The sequence below is a fragment of the Emydura macquarii genome, unplaced genomic scaffold (assembly GCF_026122565.2).
Source record: "Emydura macquarii macquarii isolate MOO-44397 ecotype Brisbane River unplaced genomic scaffold, CSIRO-AGI_Emac_v2 contig_3343, whole genome shotgun sequence".
Classification (NCBI taxonomy): Eukaryota; Metazoa; Chordata; order Testudines; family Chelidae; genus Emydura; species Emydura macquarii.
In genome coordinates this window covers 7,537,502-7,565,075 of record NW_027133480.1, presented here as the reverse complement: position 1 = coordinate 7,565,075, position 27,574 = coordinate 7,537,502, and the positions used below count along the sequence as shown (strand labels likewise).

The following is a 27,574-nucleotide window of genomic DNA, read 5'->3' as shown; positions in this document are numbered from 1 at the left end:
TGCCAGCAGAAAAAACTGCAAACTAAAGAATTTCTATTCTTACTACCACATATCCAAATCTCTTCTCTCCTTCCCCAATGGGTAGCAAGCAATGTAGCCACAGGGGTGGTTCTGGAGTTTAAAAAAAATCCAAACCATTTATATTGTTTACTTGTATGACATTCACTTTGAGGTGTGACTTGACAATTTCAGTACAATATTTAAAGCAGACACCTGGCAAGTAAGAGGGATAAAAATGAGACTTTGACCCTTACTGGAGGGCATCCACAGATAACAGGATTCCTTCTCAACTGGCCTCATCTCTCGTTCCCTAAGGCCACTCAACAGTCCCATCTCAAAACACAGTTCTACAGCAATTCCTGTCCCTGGGATCCTATAATCCAGCTCACTTCACTTGCTGCAATTGTTACACAAGTGAAAACAGAACTCAATTCAATGAAGTTTTTCCTCTCTCCATCTAAATCATTGTATTTGGATTGCAATGCAAGTGACTAAAGGAAAGTCTGTAGAAATGTGACTTGTGCAGTTTACAACTGTTGCAAACTCTGCCAACTGAATTTGTAAATTCCTTTAACTGCAGCCACAAACTGATCACCAGAATCCTCATTAAACAAAAACTCTGCTATCTGCAGAATGGATACATTTTCCCCTCACTCCCTGCAGCAACATTTGATTGCCATTCAGCTCCAGCAGAGTAACAAAACTCAACAGAAGAGCTGTAGAGAGTTTGGATCCTGCAGAATTAAACACATTCTTACGGGTCGAGCTCGTCTGCTGGCTCATCTTACAAACTGCACTGGCCAACTGTACAGTTAACTCCTACTCTGCACTCATTGGCTTGCTCAGCATGCCAACATCCTGCCAGCTTCTCCAGAAGACCTTGTCAGCAGCCTCATCCAGGCTGAATTGGCTAACACTCCCAAAGTACAAACTAGTCCCTACACAGCTAGCTGGCCTCTAATTGACAAGATTTGCTGGCAGGACTTTACCAGCTCTTTTCTCTGTAGTTTTGTAAGACCATCAACTTCAAATGATGCCATAATCTGCTTAGTCTGGAGTTAAAACAGCCTGCTGCATGCCCAAGGAGCATCCTTAAGCCTTTCAGTTTTATAATCTCCCTCAGCAGCTGAACTTGTAAATTCTTGTAAGCAGATAGCTCTGGTTTGCTAAGAGTGCCCCCCTGAGCATTTGGAGCATGCAGCCCACTTGAATATTCTACAACAGGGGCTCAAACCTTTTCCACAAGTTAGGAGGACAGGCGGCCCATTGACAGGACCATCTCTTTCTCTGCAATTACAGAGGCCATGTCCTATCCATCTGCACTGGTTTCTCTCAGCTGGAAACAGGAGAGCCAACTAGCACCCTGCAACTATCCGGCTCTGTAGATTGCAGTCAGGGACCCCCAGCACATGGGCAGCCCTGCAATCTCAGACATTTGTAATGTATTTTAAGGCTCTCCCCTGCCTCAAATGTAGCTACATAAATATGCTGACTAAACTGTTTACATATGAAATTTGATGTTTCAGATCAGCTGTTTTGAGTTGGTCAGAGACTAAGCAGGAAAGTTTCAGCCCAGAAGGTGAATGTTTCAGAAAGTCATTTCACATGAAAACAGTAAGTGTTTTTACAATCTCAACTACATAGTTATCCTTACCACCACCATAATCTCTAGTCACACAACAGAGTTGTATATGTCCCTATCACAGGATGGCAGGGCCCAGTAAATGAAGTAGGCCCCTGTCCCAGAACAGGTGCTACCAGTTGGCCCATTAAGATGGTTGGGCAGCACCTGGAGACTATAAAAGGTCAGGGAGAATCGGAAGGAAAAACTGGCTAGGAAACTATATTTGGAAGCAGGGAGAAGGCAGGAGAGCAGCAAGAGGGAATTGTTGGCTGGCATCCCCAAGCCAAAGAGCCAGGGCTGAAGTCCAGAGCAGCAGCAGCAGAGGGAGTTGAAGGCAGACTAGCTGCAGAGGATCTTACCTGATGACATTTCCAGGGCCAGAGAGCTGGACCCAGAGGAACTGTGAGAGGCCCAAGGGGAGGAAGGGATGCTCCCCTGAAAGGCTGCTCCCAGCAGATAGGCTGCAGGGGTTTCCCCGGGGAAGACCAGGCTCACACTCAAGTTGGAAGGGCTGGGGTGGTTACCTTGGTACAAGGGCTTGAGAGGACTGCATGGGAGAGCCAGGTGCGATGAGGGACACTGGGGTATGTTGCATGTGCTGTTTGGGCTATGCTGGAGGAATTCTGGACTATGGTATTGGGACTTGTTTTATGATTTATGCACACAAGATTCTGGCAATAAATGAACTCCACAATAATAAATATCTTGGGAAGATGCTTTGGACTCTCTGGTCTGAAAGAGGGGATCTAAGACACGTGTGCCACAAAAGGGTGCTTCCATCAGGTTGGCCCTTTGACTGTCCGCCTTCTAGCCCTCGCTCTTATTCTACCAGGAATACAGATAAATAGTTAGCTACTTATATACACCAAGCTGGAAAACCTCTTTTGAAAGTGAAATTGTAACCCCGTCTTCCCAGTTTTACATTAGAATGTACTACATGGAGTCAATATGTAATGTGGTTCAATTTTGCTATACATAGCAAGACTATACTTTGTATATTTAAAGGTTATATTAAGCTAATAGCAATAGAGTTTAAAATAAAACTTACCAAAGTGCCACAGTGGGTTTTAAAGTTTAGTGGCATCATAGCCATAAAAAATATTAGTAGTAGAAAGAGATACAGGAGAGAATAAGCTCAAAGAAAAGAGCTAGCATTTCTTGGAGTGAAATGCCAAAGGAACATCAGTACTATAAAGCCTCTGAATGCAGACATTTTGAGGTACTGTATGTGAAAGAGTTTTACTCCCCCAAAAGGCTTTAGGATACAAGCAAACATATAAAGCAGTGTTTCTCAACCTTTTCGATACCAAGTACCGGCTTGCTGCCTTCATAAACTGTGTCAGGGAGATCTATAGGACCGGCGGCAGTTCATGGACTGGTCGTTGAGCAACACTGATATAAAGCAACCCCAGAAGTCTGCTGTAATTTAGCCAGGCCCCCAGGGTTGTCTACTTTACAGCGAGGACCTTTCCAGATGCCAGAATCATACAAGTGCCAAGGTACCTTGAAGCCACTTTAGCTGCTCTTCCCCTCGAGAAGCCATACTGAACCTATAAGAAGCACAAAGAACCTCACCCAATGCTTTTGGGCAGTCTTTGACCATAGAAATTTGCCTAATATAAGCTATACTATGCACAGGTTTCAATGTACATTTTGGCAGATAACATTTAAAAACAGAGCCAGATATGCTAACAAACCCATTTATGATGTGAAAGCTATAGAAAGCTCATGGGGTATGTGGCATTAGGGAGGGGTACAGAAAGAAGCCATTCTGCTTGGGGAGTTTCAGATTTTTACAACTTCCAGCCTAAATTCTCTATGTTAATCATAAAAGCAAGCACAGAGCAAAGAGTGCATTAGTAGTAGGCTATTTCTTTATGCTTAAGAAAACCGTTCATAGGTGTGGACCAGAGTTCAGCACACATTGCCTCAGACACTGCAACAAAACATGCATCTCTATTTGCCTCTAGATCAGTCCCAATGCTAGCCTGCACTGCTAAAGCTTGCAGCATAGGATAACTCTCCTCTGATCTCAGTAAATATTTCCCAAACATGTGGTCAGCATGTCAGAATCGCTCAAACAGGATGCATTTTTCACACAAGTTTTGCACCAAAATGTATACTTTTCATCAAAAAATTCAAGACTAGAGATTTTTGACTACCTCTAGCCCAGCGTGAATCGGTTAAGGTAGCGCCAGCAGGTGGGAGGGGAAAATCAACCGAAAAACCCAAAACCCCAGACAGTTTCAAATGCACACTAATGTGGAAATCAGAATAAAACCAATCTCATCCTCAAGTCATGAGTGACTTGGGTAGGAAAACTCAGGTGACATTTGATATGGATGTTTACCACACCTTCACTGAACTACAGAGTTGATCCCAGTTGTCATCTGGAAACGTGGAGGCCAGTGGCAACAGGATTGTAATTCTCACATTCTTGCTGAGCTCTTTATTAAAAATATATTTGGCACCCTGCCATTAGAGGGCCACTGTGCAGAGTTTGAGGCAGATTGCGGCTTCCTCCGTTCTTAGACTACTACTTGGCTACTCCAAGATTGCTCTCTGCCTGTTACTTGCTGCTTTACAGTCGGGAACTGTGCTCCCAATAGACATCGCCTCTTTTAAAAGCAAGAGTGAGCTATCGGGGGCAGGAAACTAGGACTAGGTGGGATTCCTCTTCAGGTACATCTACGGTGCAGCTGGGAGTGTATCTAGATGTGCTAGCTTTGTTTGAGCTACCATGCTAGAAGATGGCATGTAGCTGGGGCTAGCAAAGGCAACGGCACAACCTAGCCACCCACGTAAATACCCAGGGGGTCTGGGCTAGTTTGTACTCTGGAGGCTAGCCTGAGCCACCACTTATGCTACCCCCAGTAACACTCCTTTTTATGTGCTAGAGCATCTCTGTCTACCCGAGTTGTGAAGCACGCTCCCAGCTGAAGTGTAGATATCCTTTTTGAGAGGATGGGTAACTCCTAAAATGCAAAGTTTCCCTGAATATGCAGAGAATGTAGAGATGAAGGCAGGGCATAGCTTCTCCCCTTAGAGACAGTGGGGGAGACGGGCGGTGGGAGGATAATGCACTTACTCTTTGCAGCTTCCACTCTTGGGCAGAGGCAATTAGGCAAAAGCCATTTCCAGACAAGAAGCTGAGGTCAGAAAATAGCAGGAAGGGATTCCAATAAAGCAACCGAAAAATTCAGATTCTGATATTAAAGTGGTCACATTAACTAAAATTCATTGTAATTCATAAATAGAGGACAGCAGCAAGGAAGAAAGAGGCGAAGGAGACCTACGTACATGAGATTTAAAGAAATATGGGAACTTTACACAATGGTGATAAAGGTGTTATTTACTGTCCAATGGATCGACAGTCCATGAACGAATTTGCTTGATGTGTAAAATCTGAGTTATGAGAAATATGCTGCATGCATTTGTGAAATTAAGTTACATGAAACATGTTTCTATCTAGGTACATACAGGCTACGCCACTCTTCCACCAATCATTGTAGTATCTTCAGCAAGACTGGTTTCCTTTAATATCAGAAACAAAAACACTGAAGACCAATTTCCCATTCATATCTACTATAGGTGGTTTCATCAGCACCTTCAACACTTATAGTTCCTCACTAAAGGGCTGGGGGAGAATAGGGAATGATTTTCATAAACCGAGTCAATAAATGTAACATGGTTACATCCTTGGAATCCTATCTGGTTTTGCTCAAGTAATCTGAAAGTGGCAGAACCAAGTAACCTATGCCAAAAGTAATAGTGCGATTTCTGCCCCACTTGGGACCATATTCTCTGCCTTTTTCAAAATAAAATTTAAGGTAACCATTTTCTCACACCCACCCACCCCCCAGAGGTCTGCCTCTAAAAGTAATCCTGACCCCCCCCTCCCAAAAAAAAAAAAAAAAACTCCATTTTGGCTCCCAACCACCATTAAGCCCTTCCATTTACAACATAACCCTTGCTAAAATGCTCATGACACAGGCCTTTAAGAAGGCCTATGGTAAACAAGGATTTAGATTTAAGGTTAATCATCATCCACTATTTTGACACTTCCATCATTTTCAAGACTTGTCTAATTTTCAGTAGCAACTACAGAGGCCTTTAATCTTAAAAACAAAATCAGAAAAGTTGGTCTAGGTTTTAATGCTTAACAAAACAAACACCACTGAAATAAAAGTCTGTATATTACAAACATTTAGTTACAGTGCAACAGACATTTATGAAGCCACCAGCTCTTAAACAGCAAGTTATGTTTTATATCCACGACAGGTACAAAGAGGCATGAAACCATGTTTAGTGGGAGACTTTCTCTGACTATCTACTGAACTAAGAATGTTTCATGAAATTGGATTTTACAGGTTACTACTATGCCTAGTCTTTTCCAGTGTCCATATTTTTATTGACGATTTAGTGACAAGGTTTTAACTCTCCACCCATGAAATACATTTTGCAGGGGAATCAAAAAATAGAGCTAATTAACCTTGCCACCTGAAAGGTTTGTTTTATAATAGTTGGTGAAATAATTTATTCAAATATGCTTAGAATTATTTGATCAGCTCTAGTTTTAGTGAATCCACATATATTCAGTCTATATTAAATGTAAAAGAAGTTATGCTGAGGTCTCCAATAAGTGTCACCTATGATATTTCAGAAAGTTAAAATTAGAACACTTCTGACAGGTGAGTGATTATTTTACTTATTGATCTAGTTTGATCATAACATTTGTGTTTACAATTAAAGTAATTGATATGTGCTTCTACTGGATTCTGCAGGACTTCCTATCTGTAAACGTATCTCCCCTTATGCAACTACCTAATGAACCCATTTGTGCAATGGCACGAAGTCTGTTATTACAAGTATGGCTATGTAATCTTGTTAATTATTATATCAGACGTAAAAGACTGTCACCTTTGAACATTCCTCAAAACCAAAGGACATGGATTCATAACAAAAACAAGTTGTTCCTGGCAGGACTAATTGCAACAGTAACTGAGCCACTGTGATCTATAGCAACTAAAGGGAAAAGTAATCAGTGAGCAGCAAATGGTAGGAAGATTTCAGTTACCTGTCAAGAAAATTCATGAAAAGCAATGAAACTCTGTCCCATTGAAGGGACAGAGCTAGATTTAGATGAGGTATTCAAATAAGAAATCAACAAGTTAATTTTTATGACATGCATTAATATATAAAAGACAGATGATGGAAAAAAGGAGGCTCAAAGAAGCAAATTCAATGTGGGAGCTGTACAATGTATTAATAGATGCATTTGTCACACTGAAGATCCAAGTAATGACCTTTGATCTCCTGCCCCTTTCCCTCCTGATACGTCATCAGATGTGAATTCTGAACCAACAAGGAGGCAACTTTATGCTATGGCACAGTTAGCAGATAGTTATTGGCAACAGTTAGTAATTTCTTATGGAGACTGACATATAATTTCAGCAGAAGGACTGAAAAGATGAGTCAGATAAGGCACTTGGATAGAGAGAGGGTTTCCAGGAACATCTTATGGCCTTTTAAAACTGAATTCTGGTTATTACCTAGGAGAAGTGAGGGATTTGGCACAAAGGTCATGGTACAAAGAAAGGGAGAATTCTGGGTCTACACCACATTCAGGTAAATAAGTTGGTGACATTTGATGGAGAGTGAAAGAGAATGTCGAGTGTTTCTCATTAGTGCAGTGTTCGCAGATTTAACTGTATAGAATTAGTTTGCAAAAGCAAAACAGCAAAATTTCCCTTTATTTTGCTCTATCAAACCTGCCTCTCTCAGGATTATACAAACATTTACCACCTTAATCCTAATATCTGAAGTATGAAGTCAAATATTACTATAATCATCATGAGTAAACTTCCTTATGTTAGACACCTGAAAAACAAAATCACTGGCTTGTGTACACATTTCTTAAATTAGGCAAATGGGGGAAATAAGGGACAAAGTGATGAGCCACTACTAACTTCTATGGGAGCCAGAGCACAAGGCTAGATTTTAAGAGAGGAAAGGCTCTTCTATAACAGTTAGAATTGGGATTTTATAGAAAAGTTAGTGTCTATCCTGGTTTAATAATCATTCACTGCTGTCCCAATCTGTAAATGTCATGGATGTAGTCATGTTTAGCGTGATAACCACCATCAGCAGGATGCCAAGTGAGAAATCTTGATCTTATTCAATGTCACCAGGAGTTTTGCCAGGGACTTGAACTGGAGCAGGGACAGGCCCTATAAAATGCAAACTGTAATTTAAAAAAAAAAAAAAATAGTAAAGCTATTTGAGTTTGTTACATTTTGTAATTTTAAACACAGACTGATCATAAAGACAGGCATTTTATAGCTTAGCAGTGAGGGATAAAGCATCTCTTCTACAGTCACATAGGAGAACCAATATTATGCTCTCAGCTGTTCCCAAAAACTGATTTCTATGTTGATGTCCTTCCCCTTTGTCTCAGTAGGGCCCAGGGTGTTGTACTTTCAGGAAGTTGCCAGGGAAAAAGGATCAAAGTGTTTTGTTCTTAGCTTTAGGACAAATAGTGTGACGTGATTGTTTTAGTTTAAAGTGAGACAAATGAAGGCGAGAAGGAAGCAAAACCCAGACTTTTTGGGGAAGAATGAAGGAGGGTGGGGAGGAAGAAAGGGCCATAGTGAGCATCTTTGATCATTAAAGCCAGCTGCTTATATTAGTGTCTGGAAGGCATTTATCATTTATAGAAGTGTATTTCCAAGGGACAATTCGCTAGAGCAGTTAAGGGCCTCGGGGCTACTACTTCCCCAACCACAGCAGAATGAATTTTAGCACATATAAGCACTGTCAGTCAATAGCCATTACACTCTTGTGAGGTAAGCAAGTATTACACCCAGACCTACTTAGGTGGCAAAACTGAAGATAGTCAGGTCACTTACCTACCATGTCACTGTCATAGTCAAAACAAGACTGCATGAGTTTGCTGCTCGCATACCCATATTTTGCATCCCACCCTGTTATTACATGTCTGTGCCCTCACCTGTCCAGATGGTACACTGACTGTTCACTAGCTGAGCTGGTTGGGAGGCAGTATGTGGCCACCCTAAGCAACAATGCTCCTTTCCCCACAGCTGTAAATTGGCCCATAGTCCCCTACTAGAATTAAGGGACTCTTCCGGTGAGTCTCACTGAAGTCGATGAGAGCTGCAGGTTTTCGCCCCTCTGGAAGTCAGGCCACTTATTTAGAGGCCTAGACACTCATGTTTAAGAAGTTTAACCCTAATCTTTTAGGCAACTCAAAGACAAAACAAAGTGAAATACAGTACAGACATGACAATAAGACAAATGCAATCCGTACAAGAACGTTGTACAGGAAGCATCAGTCCAGTTTGCACTCACCTGGTACTGGAGGCAAGTTATGTTTCAAACTGTGTTAAGAGATCTCTTATTTCTGGGGTCAGATGCTCTACTGCCTTTGCAGCTTCTGTAATAGCTTTCCGATACATCCCTTTCTTCTTACGATTAAATCTCAGTTTGAAAGATTCAGAAAAAGGAGAGAGTTTTGAAACAGATAAGAATGAAGTTGTTGGAGAACCAAACCATGAAACTTTAGCTTCTCGCCAGGAAGGTTCTCCATTTTCCTTCTGGCTAAGGTTTATGTCAAGAACACGTGCCGGCCACCATGGAAAACCATGAATTTTACCCCAAACAATATCCCCCACTGAAACAGTTCTTCCATCTTCAGTGACACATTTAGAGACACTCTGTGTGTGTAGTCTAACTGTTAATGGTGGCACAATTTTACGCTCATCTTTTGAAGATGAAGAGACAGATGCATCATCACCAGGTAAAAAGTCACACATTTCTGGTGATGTTACTTCTGAACTAGAGGATTTGGATTCATCTAGACTGTCATTGCTACACACTGATAAACTAGAAGAATCTGCCTTTCTTTTACGATAATTCATAAGAAAAGCCAAGTTATCATGTCCATCTTTACCTTGGGGAAATCTTTTGAAGTCATCATCTTCACCTGAACTCCCTGAAGACATCTCTGCTAAACTTCTATCTGCAGATTCATCAGTGTAAAATGCAGCAGGATTGGACTCTCTGCTACTCTGAAGGACATTTATCTCATCAATAAGTTCTGCTTTATAAATGGAAACACTCTGACCATCATTTATTCGATGGGGTTTCAGTCTGATTTTTGGAGGTGGAACATCTGCACTGGAATGCACAGGCCTAGTTAACTTCAGTTTTGGAATGGAAGCAAGTTGGCTGCTTGCCGACTTATCCATAAAACATTTGGTTTCCTGACATCGTTCAGAGTCTGTGTTCTCCTCTTGGTCCTCCCCTCCATTCTGCAATATCCGCTGTTGACAAAATGGTTTAACCGATCCATGAATCCGGGAGGGAATTTTCACAACTTCACCTTTACCTTGTGGCGTGCTGTACGATATTTTTATAACTGGAGTTCGATGCACTAATTCCCCAGAAAATTTGTCTTCCTCCCTCTTTTCTCTTTTGTTCCTTTTCTCTACATAATCAGAATGGCTGTGTTTTTTTTGCTCCTTGTCCTGAATGCTTAGCTTCCTCCTTGTTTTAGCATTTTGCCTGGCCTTGTTAACTTCCTCTGGGTTCAGAGTGTTTTTACATTTTTCACAGAGCACTTGCCTTGGCCTCAGTCTAATAGTGCTCATGATGAGCCTTCCTGGATCTCTATTTCGTGACAACCGTCTTTTTGTCCTCTTTATAGTCCTTGGTGGTGGCTGAGGGACCCATTGATGATACGTGTGTCTTAACCATAATGGAGGAGGAAAAGGAGCTCCCTCAAAATAGGGAGGGTAAGGAGGAACATTGCCTGGTGATGGAGGCGGCAAAAGAGGAGGAACCTGTTCATCACTGTTTCCTTTGGGAGGTTTTTCACTAGAAAGCTGTGACTCAGCCTCACCCTTCACAGGCTGTCTGTCTTCAGGGACCCAGTTAGTGCAAGCATCAGCAGGAGGCTCTTCTTGCTTTGGCAACGAAGGTGGTGGAAGACAGAACAACCCAGACCTATAGCAGTGGGGGCAGGGAGGGGGGGAAAAAAAAGCATAAATCAGAAATGTTTGAGAGGTTTCTTTGACAAGATTAAACTTGAAAAATGTGATTTTCTGAAAGAATATTTGCCCAGCGCATTAATAGGCCAACATTTTCCCTTCATTTTAAAACAGCAGCTAATTTTATCGTGTTGAGAAAGTGCCATCCCAAAATGTAGACAGCAGTGGTTCCCAATCTTTTTTTGGCTTGAGGGCCACAGATATAATTTTTATTACCCTAAAGGGCCACCAGTCTCCACCAGCAGCCCCTCCCCCCCTGCAGCCAGACAAAAGGAATTCAGCGAGGCTGCCTCCCTCCTCACTGATCTCCCATCCCCCTGGCTGCAGCAGGGAAACCGCACGCATCCTGTAGCCCCATGTGCTCCATCTGGGTCCCTGGGCAGTGGCTCCCTTCTGTAGCCAGGGGGAGAGGAGCCGCGGGCCACTTTGAAAGACCCCATGGGCCAGTTTTGGCCCCCAGGCCACAGGCTGGGAACCACTGGTATAGAGTATAATCTACTCTTTGGGTGGAAAGTCTAAAGTGACCTGTCCACTGAATTCTCAACCTTAACATCGTATTAGTGAAACGTGGGCATGTGCCAAAGAGTTTTGTTTCCAGTCTAGCATCATTCACACAATCCAGAACAAGTAATTTACTCCAAGGACAGCCACACTCAGCAGGCCAGTAATACCATGCAAAAGGAGATGTAGAGAAGAGTAGAACACCAAGTCTTTGGGGGCACTATTAAAAATTCCTTCAATGTGCTAGACTATTGAGACTAAATTTTCAGATTACCATGCAACAATTGAGCCACACCCATGTGCAAGTCAGGTCACTGAATGAGTGATTTCCCCAACTTGCACATTCAAGCATGGGGTTTTTATAGTAGTATGCATGTTCTCCCCAACGTCTTATTCTTCTGTTCTCTTTTTAAAAAAAATAATGTACATGCCGTTTCTCCAAGCTAGCTAAATCAAGCAGAGAACGTCTCATTTGTGCAATTCCAAATCCTATCACAGAATATTGCACTCTTGCATACATTCCTGAGTGTTTCAAAAGGCCCTTTCTAAAGAAACATGAAAATGTTATTTCTATAGATTTATTTTGAATAGCGATAGTCAGCTGCACCAGCAGTTATGCTGCTGGACCAGACATGAGATCTGGGCTAATCTCTGAAGTCTTAACCAAGCAAGGCCCAGGGTCACATCTCTGGAGAATGGGAAGCTCAAGACAATGAGTGGCAATATTGCTTCATCACACCACCCGCTCTTTGTAGCTTTTCCCCCTCCCCTTTCTATACCTACATGTTTGGTGTATACTTTGCTGCAGTGGTTCTCTTCTGTTCCTTGGCCTGGCCTTCAGGATTTCCTTGCTTGCTCAGGATCAGGGCACATAACTGTGAACCAGGGCCTGTGCTTTGCACACTAATCTATCAGTTTTTAGTTCAGGAAGTTTACAGCTTCAATATTAAAAATACCATCTAAGAAGAGGGAATTCACTTTTCTTTACAATATAGCAGCAAAGAATTAATGGGAGACAGATTTTCCACAAACACATGACTGACAAAATGACTCTTCGCAAATGAAATTCTATTTTGTGCTTAGGCTTTATTAAGCAAAGAGAGCATTATGTTCCACTGACTCATTAATGCCCAGTCTGCTCCTGACAGACTCAGAATAAATAAATTGCACGTCCTTTGTAAAATGATCACTTTTTTTTAAAGAAGGCCACCATGAGGCACCATGTTTATTGTCTCAGTGGCTTCATATGACGTGTATTCCTTTAACAAGTAATGTGATGGTTTTTCTGTCAGTCCTGAAAACTCAACCAGAGCCAAGCTGTGTTCTTTCTGGCTCAAATTTCACCAACAAGACATCCCAGACACAAAATTTTGTTTTTAATTACTTCAGTTCAACCCTTTCCTCCAATACTTTGACTCCAACAAGTAATACAGCATGAAATTTGTAGCCATATTTTTAAGCTCTGAACTTCTCCTTGTACTTTGAGACAAGCCAGGCCTTGGAGAAAGATACCCTATTGCACTTTATCTTAGAAAAATCACTTTAGCTTCCTTAAAAAGCTGTCCTTTACCAACAGAAAGGACAAGACCCTCATTCCTATGTGACTGGAAGCAGGCAGTTACATTCTCCTTGTAATGGAGATCATCCTCTCCAACAAAGACTTAAATGAACTATTTTTATCCTGTAAGTTTCTACAAGACATCATATCCCACAATTCTCTCTTACCAAAACATAATTACACTGTCTCTACCCACCTCAGACATCCAGATTTCTCCTTACCCACTTTTTCCCTTTTTTGTCCCACGTCCTCCTCATCTTTCAGGTACCATATAAAACTAACCTATCATATAGCAATTAGAATGGTCAGCGTAGTACAGAGTCCCCTCATACCTGGCTGACATAACTGAAATCTTTTATCTTTCAGGTTCGTTGGGAGCAGTATGATTTGCAACAAACTGTTGTTACTACACCCATTCTTAGTTTCTGAAAATAAAGGGTTAGGGGTTTTTGTTTTTTAAGAAGGGAAAGTTTCAGCTTGTTAAAACATGGTACTTTTGATTTACAATTTCACCCTCTTCTCTCAAGAAAATGGCTTCATGGATTATGCTTAGGTTTTTCCAAAGTATTTCTACCTTGGGTGAGATGGAAAGTTTCAGTAGAAGTTTTCAGGTAGCTTTGGGAATGCAACAATAGTCTGTTACAGTGCAAGGCTCAACATAAAGTTACTAGAGCATGTACTATCAAGCAAGTGTTCTAACTTCTTAAATAAATGTTTTACAAATTTAGCTCTGTGAAACTAGCAAAAATGGAAGGTAGAGAGTATTCTAGGCCAACCACAGGCCATTTTCTCACAATGATATAATCCCCTCCATAGCGCTCTGTTTCCTTCCTGCTACCTGCAGTGATCAACTCCTGCATAAAAGAAGGGGAGGCAGGTGCCAACATGGGCCAACAGAAAGATTTGGCATCCCAGCTCAGAGAATAATTGAGAAATATGGAAACTCCCTCAACCTCATGTCCAATCCCCTCCAGAGAACAGCACAAAGAATGGGGAATGGGAGTAGAGTTGGCTGTGGGGAGTTGGAATAGGCAAGCTGTTTGAATCAGTTTGACTGCATGTGCTGCTGATCACCCTGGAGCTTCTGCTTTGCCTCCAGTAGATGCTTTCAGACCAGACAGCGAAGGCTGCTGTATTTCTCTCTCAGTTCCATATCCCCAGAGTGCAACTTCTTGCTAGAAGGGTAAGCTCCATACCCTTACAGCAGATCTTCTTCGGCTACTGTTGTTTCAGATGACAGGTGCACATCAAAAGTAGGGAAACTTCTTCCTAGACGAGTGTTAGTGGAGGTTACATACAAACTCAGTTTAAAGAAGAGAAATGATGGCTTTCTTCCCAAGACTGCAATAGCCTTATGAACTCACTGATGTTTCTCCCCTTCCTACCACCCTCTAATTCATTATGGTTACAGAAAACTGGTTTCATTTTTGTTTTTGCAGACGTTGTTAATTACAGGCCAAACCCTTCCTACATAAGAAAACTCACCAGGGAAAAAATAAATTGCTTGCGTAAGTCAGGAAAGCAGGAATTGTTCCTTAATTATGGCACCAACTCATTGCTATTCTTTGTTCTTTAAGAGTACAAATAATTTAGTAACTGGATGACTATCAAGTTTTAAATTTGCCTTTTCTAGAAAGAAAAAATCCTTTCCATTTGCTTGAAGTCATTATGGTATCTTGACCATTTTTATAATTCAATACCTTGTCTAGGTGACATTTACTTTCCAAATTAGAGGACTAGCTTAGTCTACAGGGAGAGGACTAAACTGCCTGCAAAATGTAATTTAAAACTAAGCCATTTTGTTCTGAGAGCTTTTTTGAGAAAAAAGGAAGTCAAGCCTGAGAATTAAAGGCTTTAAGTGACAGACTCTGCTAATATATTTGCTATGGAAACCAATGTAGTTCTATTATTCATGCAGCTTAGGTCAGAACTGTGAGATACTTTACTTATTCAGTTGGGTGGAATGGTTCTGGCTTGACCAAATAAAACTATACAGTAGAGGAATTTTCCTCTATTCCACTCCAGTAGAAGGTAAATTCTGTTCACCTTACTCTTACAAAAGTAGGCCTAAGGGTTTAAATAGAACTACCTGAGTCATTAAGGCAAGCAGGTTCAGGCCCCGTCAGTTCTCTAAAGGCTTGGTCCTGCTAGCCTCACTCACATGAGCAATCCCACTGAAATCACCTGAACTTGTATGAGTAAACTTTGTATGATCCAGTCCTTTATAATGCCAGTGACTTTGGCATGTTTTGCCAGAGTAATGAAGTTTTAGGAGACCAAGGCCCAGCACCCAGGTATTAAACCTTTCCTGGGAAGTGGGATGACACTACTTTTGCTGGTGAGAATCATCAGGATCGTGAATTAGAATTAGCCAATTCTGCATTGATTAGATTAGGCTCAGTACCCTAATTGACCATAATAGTAGAGTAAAACATTTTAGAAAGAGTAATTAAGATCCATAAACAGTGCTAATGGTAAAGGTCAGCCAGCTATAGCAGATGGAGACAGATACATTACCAAATTGCAACACGTGTGTGTGTGTGTGTGTGCGCGCGCGCGTGCAAGTAAAACTAACTAACCCAACGGTGTCTTATTTGAGAAAGTTTAGTGAAGTCTGAACTGGTATGAACGAATGGGGATCTGACTGGACTCACAACCTCTTTAGCCACTTCTTAAGCTAAGCAAGGGATAGGTCTTTAATAATGGTTGAGTTCACAACTAGTTCACAACAACATTTATATTGTCGTGGTGGGCAGAAGGCTCAACCAGGCCGGGGCCCCGCTGTGCTAGGCTCTTTACAAAACTGTAGTAAAGGGATAGTCCCTAACGTCAGCTCTCTGCAATCTAAAATTAGTCACTTTGCTGCCATATATCCAGCCACCCAGGTGGCCATTCAATCCTTTGATGGCTGAAGTGCAGCTCAGACAAGACAAACAACACTGGTTATTTTGGAGAAACTACAAACCTCCTTGACTGAGGGACTGCTCCGGCTGTTTATTACTCAGATTTGCAATTCAGGGGCTATTTTAGATCCCTGGTTACTCCTGCATTCTCAGGTAGCAGCTTTCTGCTCTTTGGAAAGGGTTTGATTGCTATGTCATGCTGAAATTAGAGTACTGCAATGCACCCTCTGTGAGGCTACACAAGGCCTTTGGAAACTTAAGGTGGGCCGTGCCACAGTCTTCCTTGGCTTTCAGGTCCATTTCAGATAAGAGTTTAAACAGATGGTTCTGATTTTGGATCTGCCGACGTAAAGCTGCCACCACAATCATAATTGCACTGAACTGAACGAAGCACAGACTGGCAACATCTTTCTAGTCTATTGACTGAACTTATGCCCATCCCAAAGATTTGTTTGAGGATTAGAGCATAAAACAAAGCAAGTGGAAGTTAGGTGGTAGTTGAACTCTTTATATCTTAGATAACTATAGACTGGCAGTGAAGGCAATAGCAGTGAAATAGAGGCCCTCATGAGAAAACAGTTCTCTACTGTCCAAAGTTAAGAAACAAGATACCATAGTACTGCAGACTACTGGGCAAGTAAAACTCAATACTGTGGTATACTATCTGAACCTAAGAGATGCAACTGAGGGGACCATTTTGTCCTGAGGGGCCATATTTTGCTGCTTTTGCCACAAAGTCAGCCTGCATTTGCTTTGTTCATGTTGGGGATTTCTAAGAAATTAGTTTTGATGAAAAAAATATTTTCCTCTCAAGTCTCCCTTACCAGCTTGCCTTTTGGGATGAGAGGACAAGTCCAACAGTTGTCTTACCTTTGCCACCAACTCCCCAGTTTATGAAGTTCTGACCATCTACCCGCCCCATCAGTCACCCAAAGAAGCTAGCCCCTAAGAGATGCGGTGTACATAGTGACCAGTCCTTGCATTTGTCTAGATATTTATATGGCCCTCATCACCATACCACCACATGCTACTCCTCTGTTCAGCAAAAATGTAAAAAGGCCATATGACCAATAAGCCAATGTGATTTATAGAGGCATTCAATGAGTAGAACTTCAATTTCTTTATACCTCATTAACTTATTTCTTATGGAAAAACTAAAAAACAAATTCAAATGACTCCAGATAAATTTAGCTGCAGAACTATTAAAAACCAGCTTTTCTTAAAAGAAAAAGCTTTAAAACTCAGATTTCTGGTGTCCTTAACCAGAACCAGTACCCCATATAGAATTAAGTTTTTTTCTTATCTGTCTGCAGCTGAGCAACTGCTGGACTGGCATGAACCTCTTCAAATAGGTTTTAATTATATACTATCACCTAATACATAACATTGAGTACATTTCACGAAATATACTTCCATTACCACACTTTTGTTTCCAGTGAAATCTTTCACCACACAGAATAACACAAATTTAGCTAAACCTAGTTTTTGCTCTTGACCTGTTCAAATGACTTAACATTTTGTATATATGTACATTGTCATTATTGATTCAGCATATTTAAATCTGCTCAGTGACAGACTGAGCATTTTCATTTTCTTGAGCTTAGGGGCATGTGAAAGTGTCTGGGTATTATAGGCACCAGAGGGTACTACAGGACATGAATTCAGTCTCAATTTGTAGTGCTAGTCTTCTGGGACATGCACAGCCAAAATGGATTATAATAGCCTCATTCCCTGCTCTCCCCGGGAGAAGGAGAACACTATCCTCAGCTTTGGAAAGGTTTAAACGCACAGATAATTAAGATTCAGCTCTTCATAATTTAGATTACACCAAAATTGCCGAAACTTGCTAGCAAGAACGTTGTAAAAGCAGTGAACCAGTTTATAGTCCTTCATTAATGTAATCACTAAGTTTGTGCTAGGATGTGAACTTGGGTTCCACATTTAGTAAATTCAAGATCACAAGCCAAAATGATTATCCAGTGATTATTGAAAACATAACAAAAGTTATCCATAGAAAACTAGAATTCTTTTGTTTTGTTTTTACACCCTCCCCCAGTGAATGAGTTGGGAAAGGGGGGTGTACAGAAGTTGTATGGGGAAGAGGCAGCAGCTCATTTCCTACATCAGCTTAGGTCCAGAAGCTGTGATCCTGAAATGGTATTTTTCTTTGAAGAGCAACATCTGTTCCTTCACTGTCAGAAAAATATGGATTGTATGCACAAATTCCTGTGATGTGGATGGCCATAGGCAAGGCTTAGAAAAAGGGTAAACCTACTAGCCTAATGGCTAAGCCTACTAGCCAAGGTGAAAGATTCCAGTGCCACCACACTTCCCAAAGCCACACACTACATACTGAAAGAATAAAAACAGATGAGTACTGCATTTAATTATAGCACTAACAATCAGCTTTCTACTTAACACCTTTTTAAACATACTACATCTGCCTAAATTATTTCTGGGTTTTTTAAAACATCTTCTTTGTTTCACTCTACTCTTTTTATTCTTATAATAGATCATGAAGTCTCTTTTCTCCATGTTGTCTTCACTGTCCCTCACTTCTCCCACCCAGAATTTCACTTCTCTTTTCTGTCATATTCCATCAATCAATCTCCCTCTTTCCCTCCACCCACATATGCACTCACCTCATATTCATCCCCTCACCACCCATCCACTGACATGCTGGTAACATTTTAGAGCCAAAGACATTTAAGACAATGTTTATTAGCCAAAGACATGAAATGCAGGCCTTTGTTATCTAGAGGCAATACACTGAGGAGAAGCACCCTCCCACCCCCTAATGCTGGGGAAAGGGAAGGGTGCTAAAATTGCTACCAGGGTTTTGTCCTGGGCCCAGATGCGAGGCTTTAACTTTAATCTCAGCCTCCAGATAGTTGATTTCTGACAAATCTGGAGTGCTAACTTACCTCCCCACAAAAAATAAGCCCGTCCAACTACTGGAAAAGAGAAATGAATGCAACGTTTTTTGGCTGACACAAGGTGGGGTTACATCTCTTCTGTTCTCCCCTTCCCACTTTTGGCTGTGGCATCTACTCTACTCCTCTCATCTTTTCCCCCCTTAAAAACTCCTCTCGATGAATAGCTGCTACTGCTCAACTTTCCCCAAACAGCAACATGGAACTGCCCGAATCTTGTCAGTTTCACAGCTAGTTTCTGAGTAGCAGCACAAAGTTTGACAGGGCTCTAATCAGCTTTCCATCTGCTGTCTTTCCTTAAAGCTCTAAACAGCAGCAGCAGAAAAGACTACGTCATTTTGCCTTGATAAGGCTGAAGAGAATCTAAATGTTAAAAACTTCATACAAAAAGGAAAGCTTAGATTCTGCAGAACTCAGTGACGTGCCCAAGAAAAGCTTCCTATTGACTACAAGCAAGTTTATTTTTCAAGCTTTGGCCACAGAGATGTAATATATAATGGATAAGGACAAGACTTTGTCATGGAGGTCATGGATTCCGTGACATTTTCCACTTCAGCCCTGCACGCAGGGGTGGCAGGGTCAGATCAGCCAGCCACCAGGACCGTGGAGGCCCCCACAGCTCCTATGGCTCTGAGCAGCCAGGAAGGGAGGGGGCAGAGCTATCAGTCTCCCTCTGGAGATCAGGCCCCTCCCCCATTATTTTTAGTAAAAGTCACAGACCAGTCATGGGCTTCCATTAAATTTTGTTTATTGCCCAGGACTGGCCCGTGACTTTTACTAAAAATAACCATGACAAAAATCTTAATCTTAATAATGGGTTTCAGATGCAATCTTGCTCTAGGCGGTTGTTCTCTACTGGTCATTAAGTGGCTTTACAATAGTAAGAATGTTCTTGCTATCTGCGGGTTAACAGTATTCTTGGAGTTTGAACTTTTCTTACGGAAGCAAAATCTAGTACGTCAAGGTTACATTAAGCAACTGTTTTGTAAATAGATCCCTCTTCCACCACAACAGAATAAGTTCAGATTCTTCACTGACATGTTCTAGTTCTACTTTCAGTTGCCAAATTAACAGATAAGCAAGATTAGTATCCATTGTTTTATGCTACTGAAAACTATCATGAGAATCTTGGCCTTGAAGTTTTGGGGCAACTAGTGACTTGGGTGCCTAAACTGAAATGCTGTAGAGCAGCCTGATTTTCAGAAGTTACTGAGTGCCTATCGTCTTTAAGCTATCTAAACTAGCACTCAGAAGTGAATCTCTTACAAGCCACTCTTCAAAATCTTGGTCAAAATTTTCACTGCAGTAGGTCCCCAATCCGATCTGCACAAGAGAACCCTTACATCTATGTGGAGGGCCATTGAAGTAACTGGAGCTCCACAAGGAGCCAGGAGTCTACCAGTATAGATTAGGTTGCAAGGTCAGCACCTAAATAAGGGTATGAGATGTTTACTGTGCCACCTATGAACACGAGAACTAGCCCCACTGGTACCTAGATAGTATATGGCACAATAGTCATATGCCTATAGATAGGTAGACTGACTTGAATATTAGGCCTGTAGGAAGGGAGGCTCACCAACCAACAAGACCCAGGATCCAAACCCTGTTGAAAAGTCTAGATGCCAAGAAGTACTGTACATGGCTCAGGAATTCCCTCTTCCACATCAGCCTTTGGCTAGAGTGATCAAAAGTTCTTCATCCCTGCTAGATACTGGAAGGAAAAAAAAAAAAAGAGCTCCATCTTCCAGCCCCAACCACACAAAGAAACATTTAAATTCATTTAAAAGAAACAGTCAGGCTCCCAGTTGTTGTACTGCATCTCTTTGCAAGATGTCTGAAGAACAGCCAATATTATTGAATCACTGGAACATTGCTAGGGTCATCTCAAAGATCTTCAACTGTATTTCTGTTTTTAAAGAGACTAAAGATAGAGGTACTTCTGATGTTTAACTTCATGATAGCAGGTAAACACCAACATGGAACCAATCACATAAATTGAAAAAAGAGTGCCACAAGAAATGCTTTATTTTGGTCCATGTTCCCCTACTTTTATTTAGCATTAGCTACATATAATCAGGAAAGAGAACCCGCCCTTTTGCCTTAAATTCATTTTGGCTTCCTTACTCCACTCCCACTCAGAAATAGACACCTACATGTCCTTTTGCTATATGATTATATAGTTAAGTATCATCACGATGTAGGCATCTGATTTGTCTAATAATTTGTTTTATCCTCTAGCAGGACTTCACAAGTTCAGATTATCTTTTTAAGGTAACTGGAACTTTTGCCAGGAACTTGTAAACTGGGGATAGTGTGAACATACATTAACATTCCACTAAATTAACCTTAGACTTGGCAGAGAAGAATTCTGAAAGTATCCTCAGGTCTGGTCAACACTACACAGTCTTTGCTGATACAGCTATACTGACAGAGCCCCCTAGTGTAGACACAGCATATGCCATAGAAGGAGTTTTTCTGCAGGCATAGTAATACGACCTTCTCAAATGACATTATACCAACAGAAGTATCTACACTGGTGGGTTTGCAATCACAACCATGTTGTCTAGGGGGTGTTTTTTTCACATCCCTGACAGACATAGCTGTGCCAACAACATTTTGTAGCACATACTTGTCTTAAGTGTCTCAAAACAGGCACATTAGAAATGGAGTGGCTTTGTGTTCCCACTGAAAAGGAAAACCCTCATAAAAGATTCAGAAAGGGGAGGGGGGGGCGGCGAAGAGATAGGTACAAAGGTAAAAATTGTCGAGGGCCAAAGTGATTTAGGAGCCTAAGTCCCATTTTCAAAAGTAACTTAGGACCCCTAGAAAGCATGTTAGCTACTTAGCATGCATTAAAAACAATAGGAGTTAGGCACTTAATCCATTTAGGAATTTAAAAATTCTTACTAGACACTTAAATGCACTAGATGCAGATAAGACACAAAAATGCTTTTGCAAATCTGGCCCCAAAGTTTCAGGAAAATCTGAGTGGCCTGTGGAAGTGATAACCATTCAAGCATTTTGTAAAAATAAAATCCAAAAGTCTCACTTCATATGTCCTTTGTCCAGGGAGTCACTGGCAAATGTTGCTAGAATGCAAATGACTACTCAAATGAATAATCAACAATCCACCCTAGATCAGAATGTAAATACAATTGAACAAATAGAAATGAAATTCCCACCCTTGAAGTTAATCGTGCAACAAGCATTACTGTCTGGAAGATTATTTTGTTATTAATTTTAGTACAATTCTTTAAGATCATTGTAATGAAATAAAACATCCTGTATGTGAACATCACCCTTACTCTCAATAAAACCAGCCTTTAAGTTTCAGGGGCAACTACTATCCAAGTCAGAAGAGGTCTTGGCCTCTTCAAAATGGGTACAATATATTTCTGATGGCACTGTGGCAGAGGACAGGGCCATGGGAGCCTGCTGCTGCAATAGAATCCACAACAAAAGTTAAATAAGAAGAGAAAAGAACAGCAGAAGGCTAAAAAAAAGAAAAAACACAGAGGATTTAAGATGAGCAACAAAATCTGAAAAGCATAGGCATTTTAATATGGCCAGCTTCTGAAGGAAGGCAGAAGAATGGTGACAGGATCACTGTATGACCACAGAATGTAAAGCTTTAAACGTTGCAATGAACCCACATTATTGGCTTCAGATTCTCCAGTGACAGGAGAAATCAATAAAGCTGCAGTCCTTCTCCAATGGCTGACTGCATATGCAAGGATTTGTAGGGATATTCGATATTCGTAATGCTAGCTGGCCATTTGGACAATGAGAAAGAAAACATGTCAACCTCCAATTAGCTGCATCTTAGCTTAAAATGTTTGAGTTCAGCGCTTTCACATACTGAAAGTAATGAGGTAGATGGATAAAATTAACATGAAGCCATATGCTAACTCACGTGACTTTAGTATTACTGGTTTCTGGCACATCTAATTAAGAGATAATGCCAGTAGGATAATTGTGAAAGGATAATGGTTTTGCACTGCTGTGGGAGGGGGAAGCCTGTAGAAAAGTCTAGGAATGTATTAAAGAAAAGTTTGAGGCCTTCAAAAAGCAGGACACATTTACAGTGCCCATTCTGAAAATAAAACACTAAAGGAAAGCCAAGACATATATGTTTGATTAATGCCTCAGCCTTCTCATACCACTCATCTAGTAGAAGGATCCTATTATCTTGCAGTGATGTATTCCAGATATTTTACTACACCAGAGGATTAAATAAAGAGATAACATAGATAATTGGCTAAGACACAGCATATATGTCAATCTGAAACATTAAAAACAACAAACCTTTATATTTGTGTGTGATTAAATGGATTTCTAACTAGGTTAAAAACCCTCCACTATCAATAAATAAGGATCAGCTATCCAGCAATCTAAATAGCTATTACACATTTCATTATGTCTAAGAGATCATTTGTTACAGTTTTGCGATTCCATGGCAAATGCAGAACATATGTTAACTTGATGCACACAGGAGTATTCCATCACTGTATGCTTATATATTAATCAGTCTTGCCACTACACTTATTTTCACTAAGCACATTAGCTCCAAATACATGGCAAATAAAAATTTGCATTTAATTGTTCCTTTTTGTATAATGTTCTAGAAAACCCAGGACTAATATGCTTATACCCTTTTTATTTTTCCATTATTAAAAGTAACAGGACAGTTTCCCCAGAAGATAAAGCTGTTGAAGCGTAGGGGTAAGCGTATTCTTCCTGAACAAAGAAAGAAAGTCTATAATTATGGCAGTCTCTGACATCATGAATGTATCATACCACTACCCCAGCACACCCAGACATACAGCACAAGCCAAACATCATTAAGAACTCTGTCAAGTTCTAATATTTTTTTTCAACAAAACCTTTTTCCTGACAAATGTGCAGTTTCTGCTCTAAAACAAAAGGTTAACTCTACAAGCAGCCTCGGGGGCAGTGAAGTCACTTAAACAGATGTAGTCAATTCTCCAGCTTGATGGGGACACACTTTTTCTAGGAACGTATGCCCATAAAGAGAGTTACTTTAAAATACTTTCACACTATAAGTTCTTCTTCTTTTTGAAGCCTCTAAAAGGGTCACTGAGAAAATTGATTTTGCAGTGTAACTGGATAGCCACCCTCTGAAAGTCTCCTTCCAACTGTTTTTTTGTTTGTTTGTTTTTTAAAGAAAAGAAAATGAAACCAAATGAGTTTGCTTTTTTAAATGAATCTTCTCGGCCACCCCCCCACTTGTGCTCTCCTCCCCTCCCCCACCTGCAATGTGCAATGCAACCTTAACTCTTTAATCTGATTATGGCCTAATCCCTCCTCCTCCCCAGCTGCTCTGATCTCTCTGTGCAGCAGCAGGCCCTAGGCTACAGAGAAACTTCTCAGTTGCAATCATCACCCTTGGAAATATTTTGGGTAACAATCAAAGCATTTGAGGGCGCCTACTTTTTAGTGCAGTCTAGGAGGATCCCAGTGAAGCGCCTCTCCCCGCAGCTCAAGGTGACCACCAACGTGTCGTTCACCATCTGCTCCACCATCACCGGTAGCCAGGAGCCGACCTGCAGCTCCTTCGCCTCAGCCTCCTCCATGCTTGCAGGAGCTCGGCGTCCGCCTCCGTACAGCGGGAGCGCGGCGGCAGGCTTCCAGTCGGCCTCGCTTGGGCCCGCTGCCCGTTCTGCTCTGCTCTGCTCTCCCCTCCCCCGCCGCTGCCGCAGCTGCTGCCGCCGCCCGGATGGCTACACCGGCCGCTGCGATGACCTCATGGCTCCAGGCTCCCCCTCGATTGGGAGGATTAGTAGGTGCGCTGACGTCACAATGCTTCCCTCCCGGGAACGTTCCACGGCCGAATCCTGCAACAATTGGCTACAGTTCAGGGTGATTATTGGAGAAGAGCATGTCAGTGAGACTAAGGCGGCTACTGCTGCCCACGGTGGGGCCTAGAAATGGGTCGCTCTGTGCCCCCACAACACCACATCAATAACATATGAAAGAGTCAAGGGGTCTCTGCGCTGCCCCCACAGCACCATATCCAACAAGTTAAAGGGTCAGTGCGTATCCCCTCTGCACGACATTGCCCTGCAGGAGAATAACCCTTCTGGAACTGTATCAGATATGTCACACTGAAAGTCACCACTTGCCCTCTTCTGTAACCTGGGTTGCAGGAGGATGAATACTCCACATCCAATAACATGTTAATAGGTTAGATTAAGGATGTTCTCCTTCTGTTCCAACCTGTCCTCTAGGGGATAATTACACCACTCTCACTCTACACCTAACAAATCATTTAGACATGTTAAAGAATTTTGCTTACCCAAGTTGTTCCTTAGGAACGTAATTTACACCATCATTTACTCTTAATCCATATGTGTTGACTGTCCCTATGTAAATATGGGAGGGAAAGAAGCAGCCTTTGTTTTTTTAAAGATAAATAAGATGTTCCCATACTCCTTTCCTTAAAAAAGCTATCCTAGCTCAAATGTATTATAATGAAGTTTAAAGGCTGTCTGTATAGCATTCAAATGTTGACAAGTATGCAAATCCAGAAAATCACTTTTATCCATTTAAAGGGTTAACTACAATCTCAAATTTGCTTTCTTAAAACACTGAGAACAGCTCACTTTTCTCAGCACCTGTCAATTAGTACATTTTTATAACCCAAAATCTTGCTCTTCCAGAGTTGCAGAAGTGTCATATTGTAAAAGAATGAGTGAAATTTCAACAAATTATGAGTGAGATTTCAAATGCCTCAGTGGCAGACAAAATGCCTCATTACAAGTGGAAGATATGGTAAAAACTACTTTGCAATTAATCCCAAATCAGGAGTCTCATTTCAAATGAGCAAGACTGCCTTTAGAAACCTGGACTTATTATTTTAGTTTAATTACAAGTAATATACATTCCATTTCCAGAATGCCCTTTTCTAAATGATATATTTTGGTACTGGAAAAACTAAAATCAGTTCTTATTCATTTAACTAAGAAAGAGATTTCTGTGGCACATTTAGAAAAGGGGAATTTTTAGCAGACAGTAGAGCAAAAAATGTTTACATTAGAAGATGGCTACTAGAAACCATGAGAAAAGCCTCTTCTATGTAATGCACTGAATTTGCAGGAAAATATGCTTTCGTTCAAGGAGGAGTCCTTACATCAACAGTGAACAGGCCCCTTTAAAAATATATTTAAAGTGAAATAAATTCCATTATTTTGTCAAGTAACAATTAAACGATGTTATTTTCAATAATTAAACAAAAGCTGAATGGGCAAGTGTCCAAGTTCCTTTTTAGGCCTGTCAAGGCAAAACAACAAGGAAGTAAAAAAAAGTCTCATCTGGAAGCACATTAGATTAAAAGTAAGAAGATTAAAAGTTGCTTTTTCTCTTCATATCCAGTCAAAGGTTTCCAGTTGCAGGTGCTGAGTGAATCTCATAGGTTTTAAATCTTACTCTAGATTTAAAATATACCAAACTGTTCCAAAGTGTTACTCTATTGGGCCTATACATGGTGTAACAATGAAAGGATAACCGCTTCTTACTAAGCAATGCTGCATTCAGGAGGGGGTCCAGGGTTAGTCAGCCCTTCCTGCCCATCGCAGATCCCACCATCATATTACCTCTTTAAATATATGCCTACAATGCTGTCAGAAACATCTTGTCTTCATTATTTAATAATCATTATGGTTTATTTTATATAAAAGTTCAACAGTACAAGATATAGTTCCATTAAATAAAGTTGTGAAATAGAAATCAGTCTTTTACTCATATGCACAGGAAAGAATTATTACATATATATTCCAAGAAACCATTGATGGCAATCATGTTACATATTACATATTCATATTTTTAAAGTAAGTTTCACTTCCTGTTTGAAAAGTACACAATAGCTTTTCCTTTTAAATGAGAAACTACCAATGATCAGCACTGTGGTAGTCAAGGTAATTAAAGTAATAAATGAAACACATTCTACAATATATGAGGTGAAGGGAAAATGACAAGGTTTAGGTCTGGACTTAGCCACTCATTGCTGATATTTTAAAATCTGTGTTTTACCAATCAGTTCGACTAGAATCTTACAAAATCATGATAGAAAAATATATTTTCATAATGTATGTAGTTTAACAGATTCAAACAAGTTATTATAAAACATTTGAAAAAGGTTATTTAAAATAGTTTCCTCTCAAATTGTGCTTTTATGGCATTCAAGGACATTTAAAAAACCAAACCAAACCAAACCAGTGTACATTTCAATCAAAACTAATTCGAAACCAGAGTAGATGGATTATCTGCGGGATCCACAAGGAATAGCTTCAGCACACGTCAGCTAAATACTGCAGTTCTCTAATACCTTTAAAACCATTTATGGTGTGAGCCACAAAAGCACAGAACATTGTTACAAATTAATAAAACTGCATCGTGGGCTCGCTGAACTTACAACGTTGTTGCTGTTGTTTACTCGATTACTTCAATCTCGATTAAGTTTGTTTGGTCAATGTTTGACCATGAGAAAAAGGAGACGATTGCTTTGCTTAGTCATTTGAAGTTAGTCGCACTGGAGTCGCCTGCAATAAGGATCTAAACGGAAAGGAGCACCCAAAAGGCTATGGGGCGGGGGAAACAAACAAAAAACCCAAAGCAAAACAAAACTCCCATCTAGCAAATGAGAATCGTTGCAAAGGCACTGAAAATAGAGAGAAAAGTCCAGTGCTGACGTTACCTGAGCGATCAGTCTCCAGCCCTTTAACAACTACAGTATTTGATAATGTAGAGGTTACTATGTGGCATTTACTTTCCAACACGCACCCTCTAGCGGCCGAATGCTGCCTTCGCTCCCCAGGACTGACCTCTCGGCCGCTCCAGGCGTGGAAGCGCCTCCCCCCGCAAGAGACTTGCTGCGGCTGAGTCTGTCAATTGTCAAGCTTTAGTGGAGCTTCAAGACTGGCTGAGCAGCCGCGCCGCCGCAGCAGCCAGCTCCACTAAACCTCATTCCA

General features: G+C 40.9%; 1 protein-coding gene across 3 annotated transcripts in view; it reads right to left on the bottom strand.

Annotated features, from left to right (window-relative positions):
• PWWP2B (PWWP domain containing 2B) overlaps positions 1–27,298 on the bottom strand; it is a 41,324-nt gene extending 14,026 nt beyond the window's left edge. Inside the window, exons 1-4 of one of the 3 annotated variants that reach the window (XM_067533471.1) lie at positions 27,019–27,298; positions 24,039–24,442; positions 8,993–10,648; positions 7,360–7,868 (exon numbers count right to left, since the gene is read on the bottom strand). In XM_067533471.1, coding sequence (XP_067389572.1) covers positions 9,010–10,648; positions 24,039–24,181 — 1,782 coding nt within the window. In that variant the 5' untranslated portion in view covers positions 24,182–24,442; positions 27,019–27,298 and the 3' untranslated portion in view covers positions 7,360–7,868; positions 8,993–9,009. Of the gene's footprint in view, positions 1–7,359; positions 7,869–8,992; positions 10,649–24,038; positions 24,443–24,903; positions 24,968–27,018 lie in introns of those variants that run through there. The other 2 variants (XM_067533469.1, XM_067533470.1) reach the window with 2 other exon arrangements.
• Between the last annotated feature and the right edge of the window lie 276 nt (positions 27,299–27,574).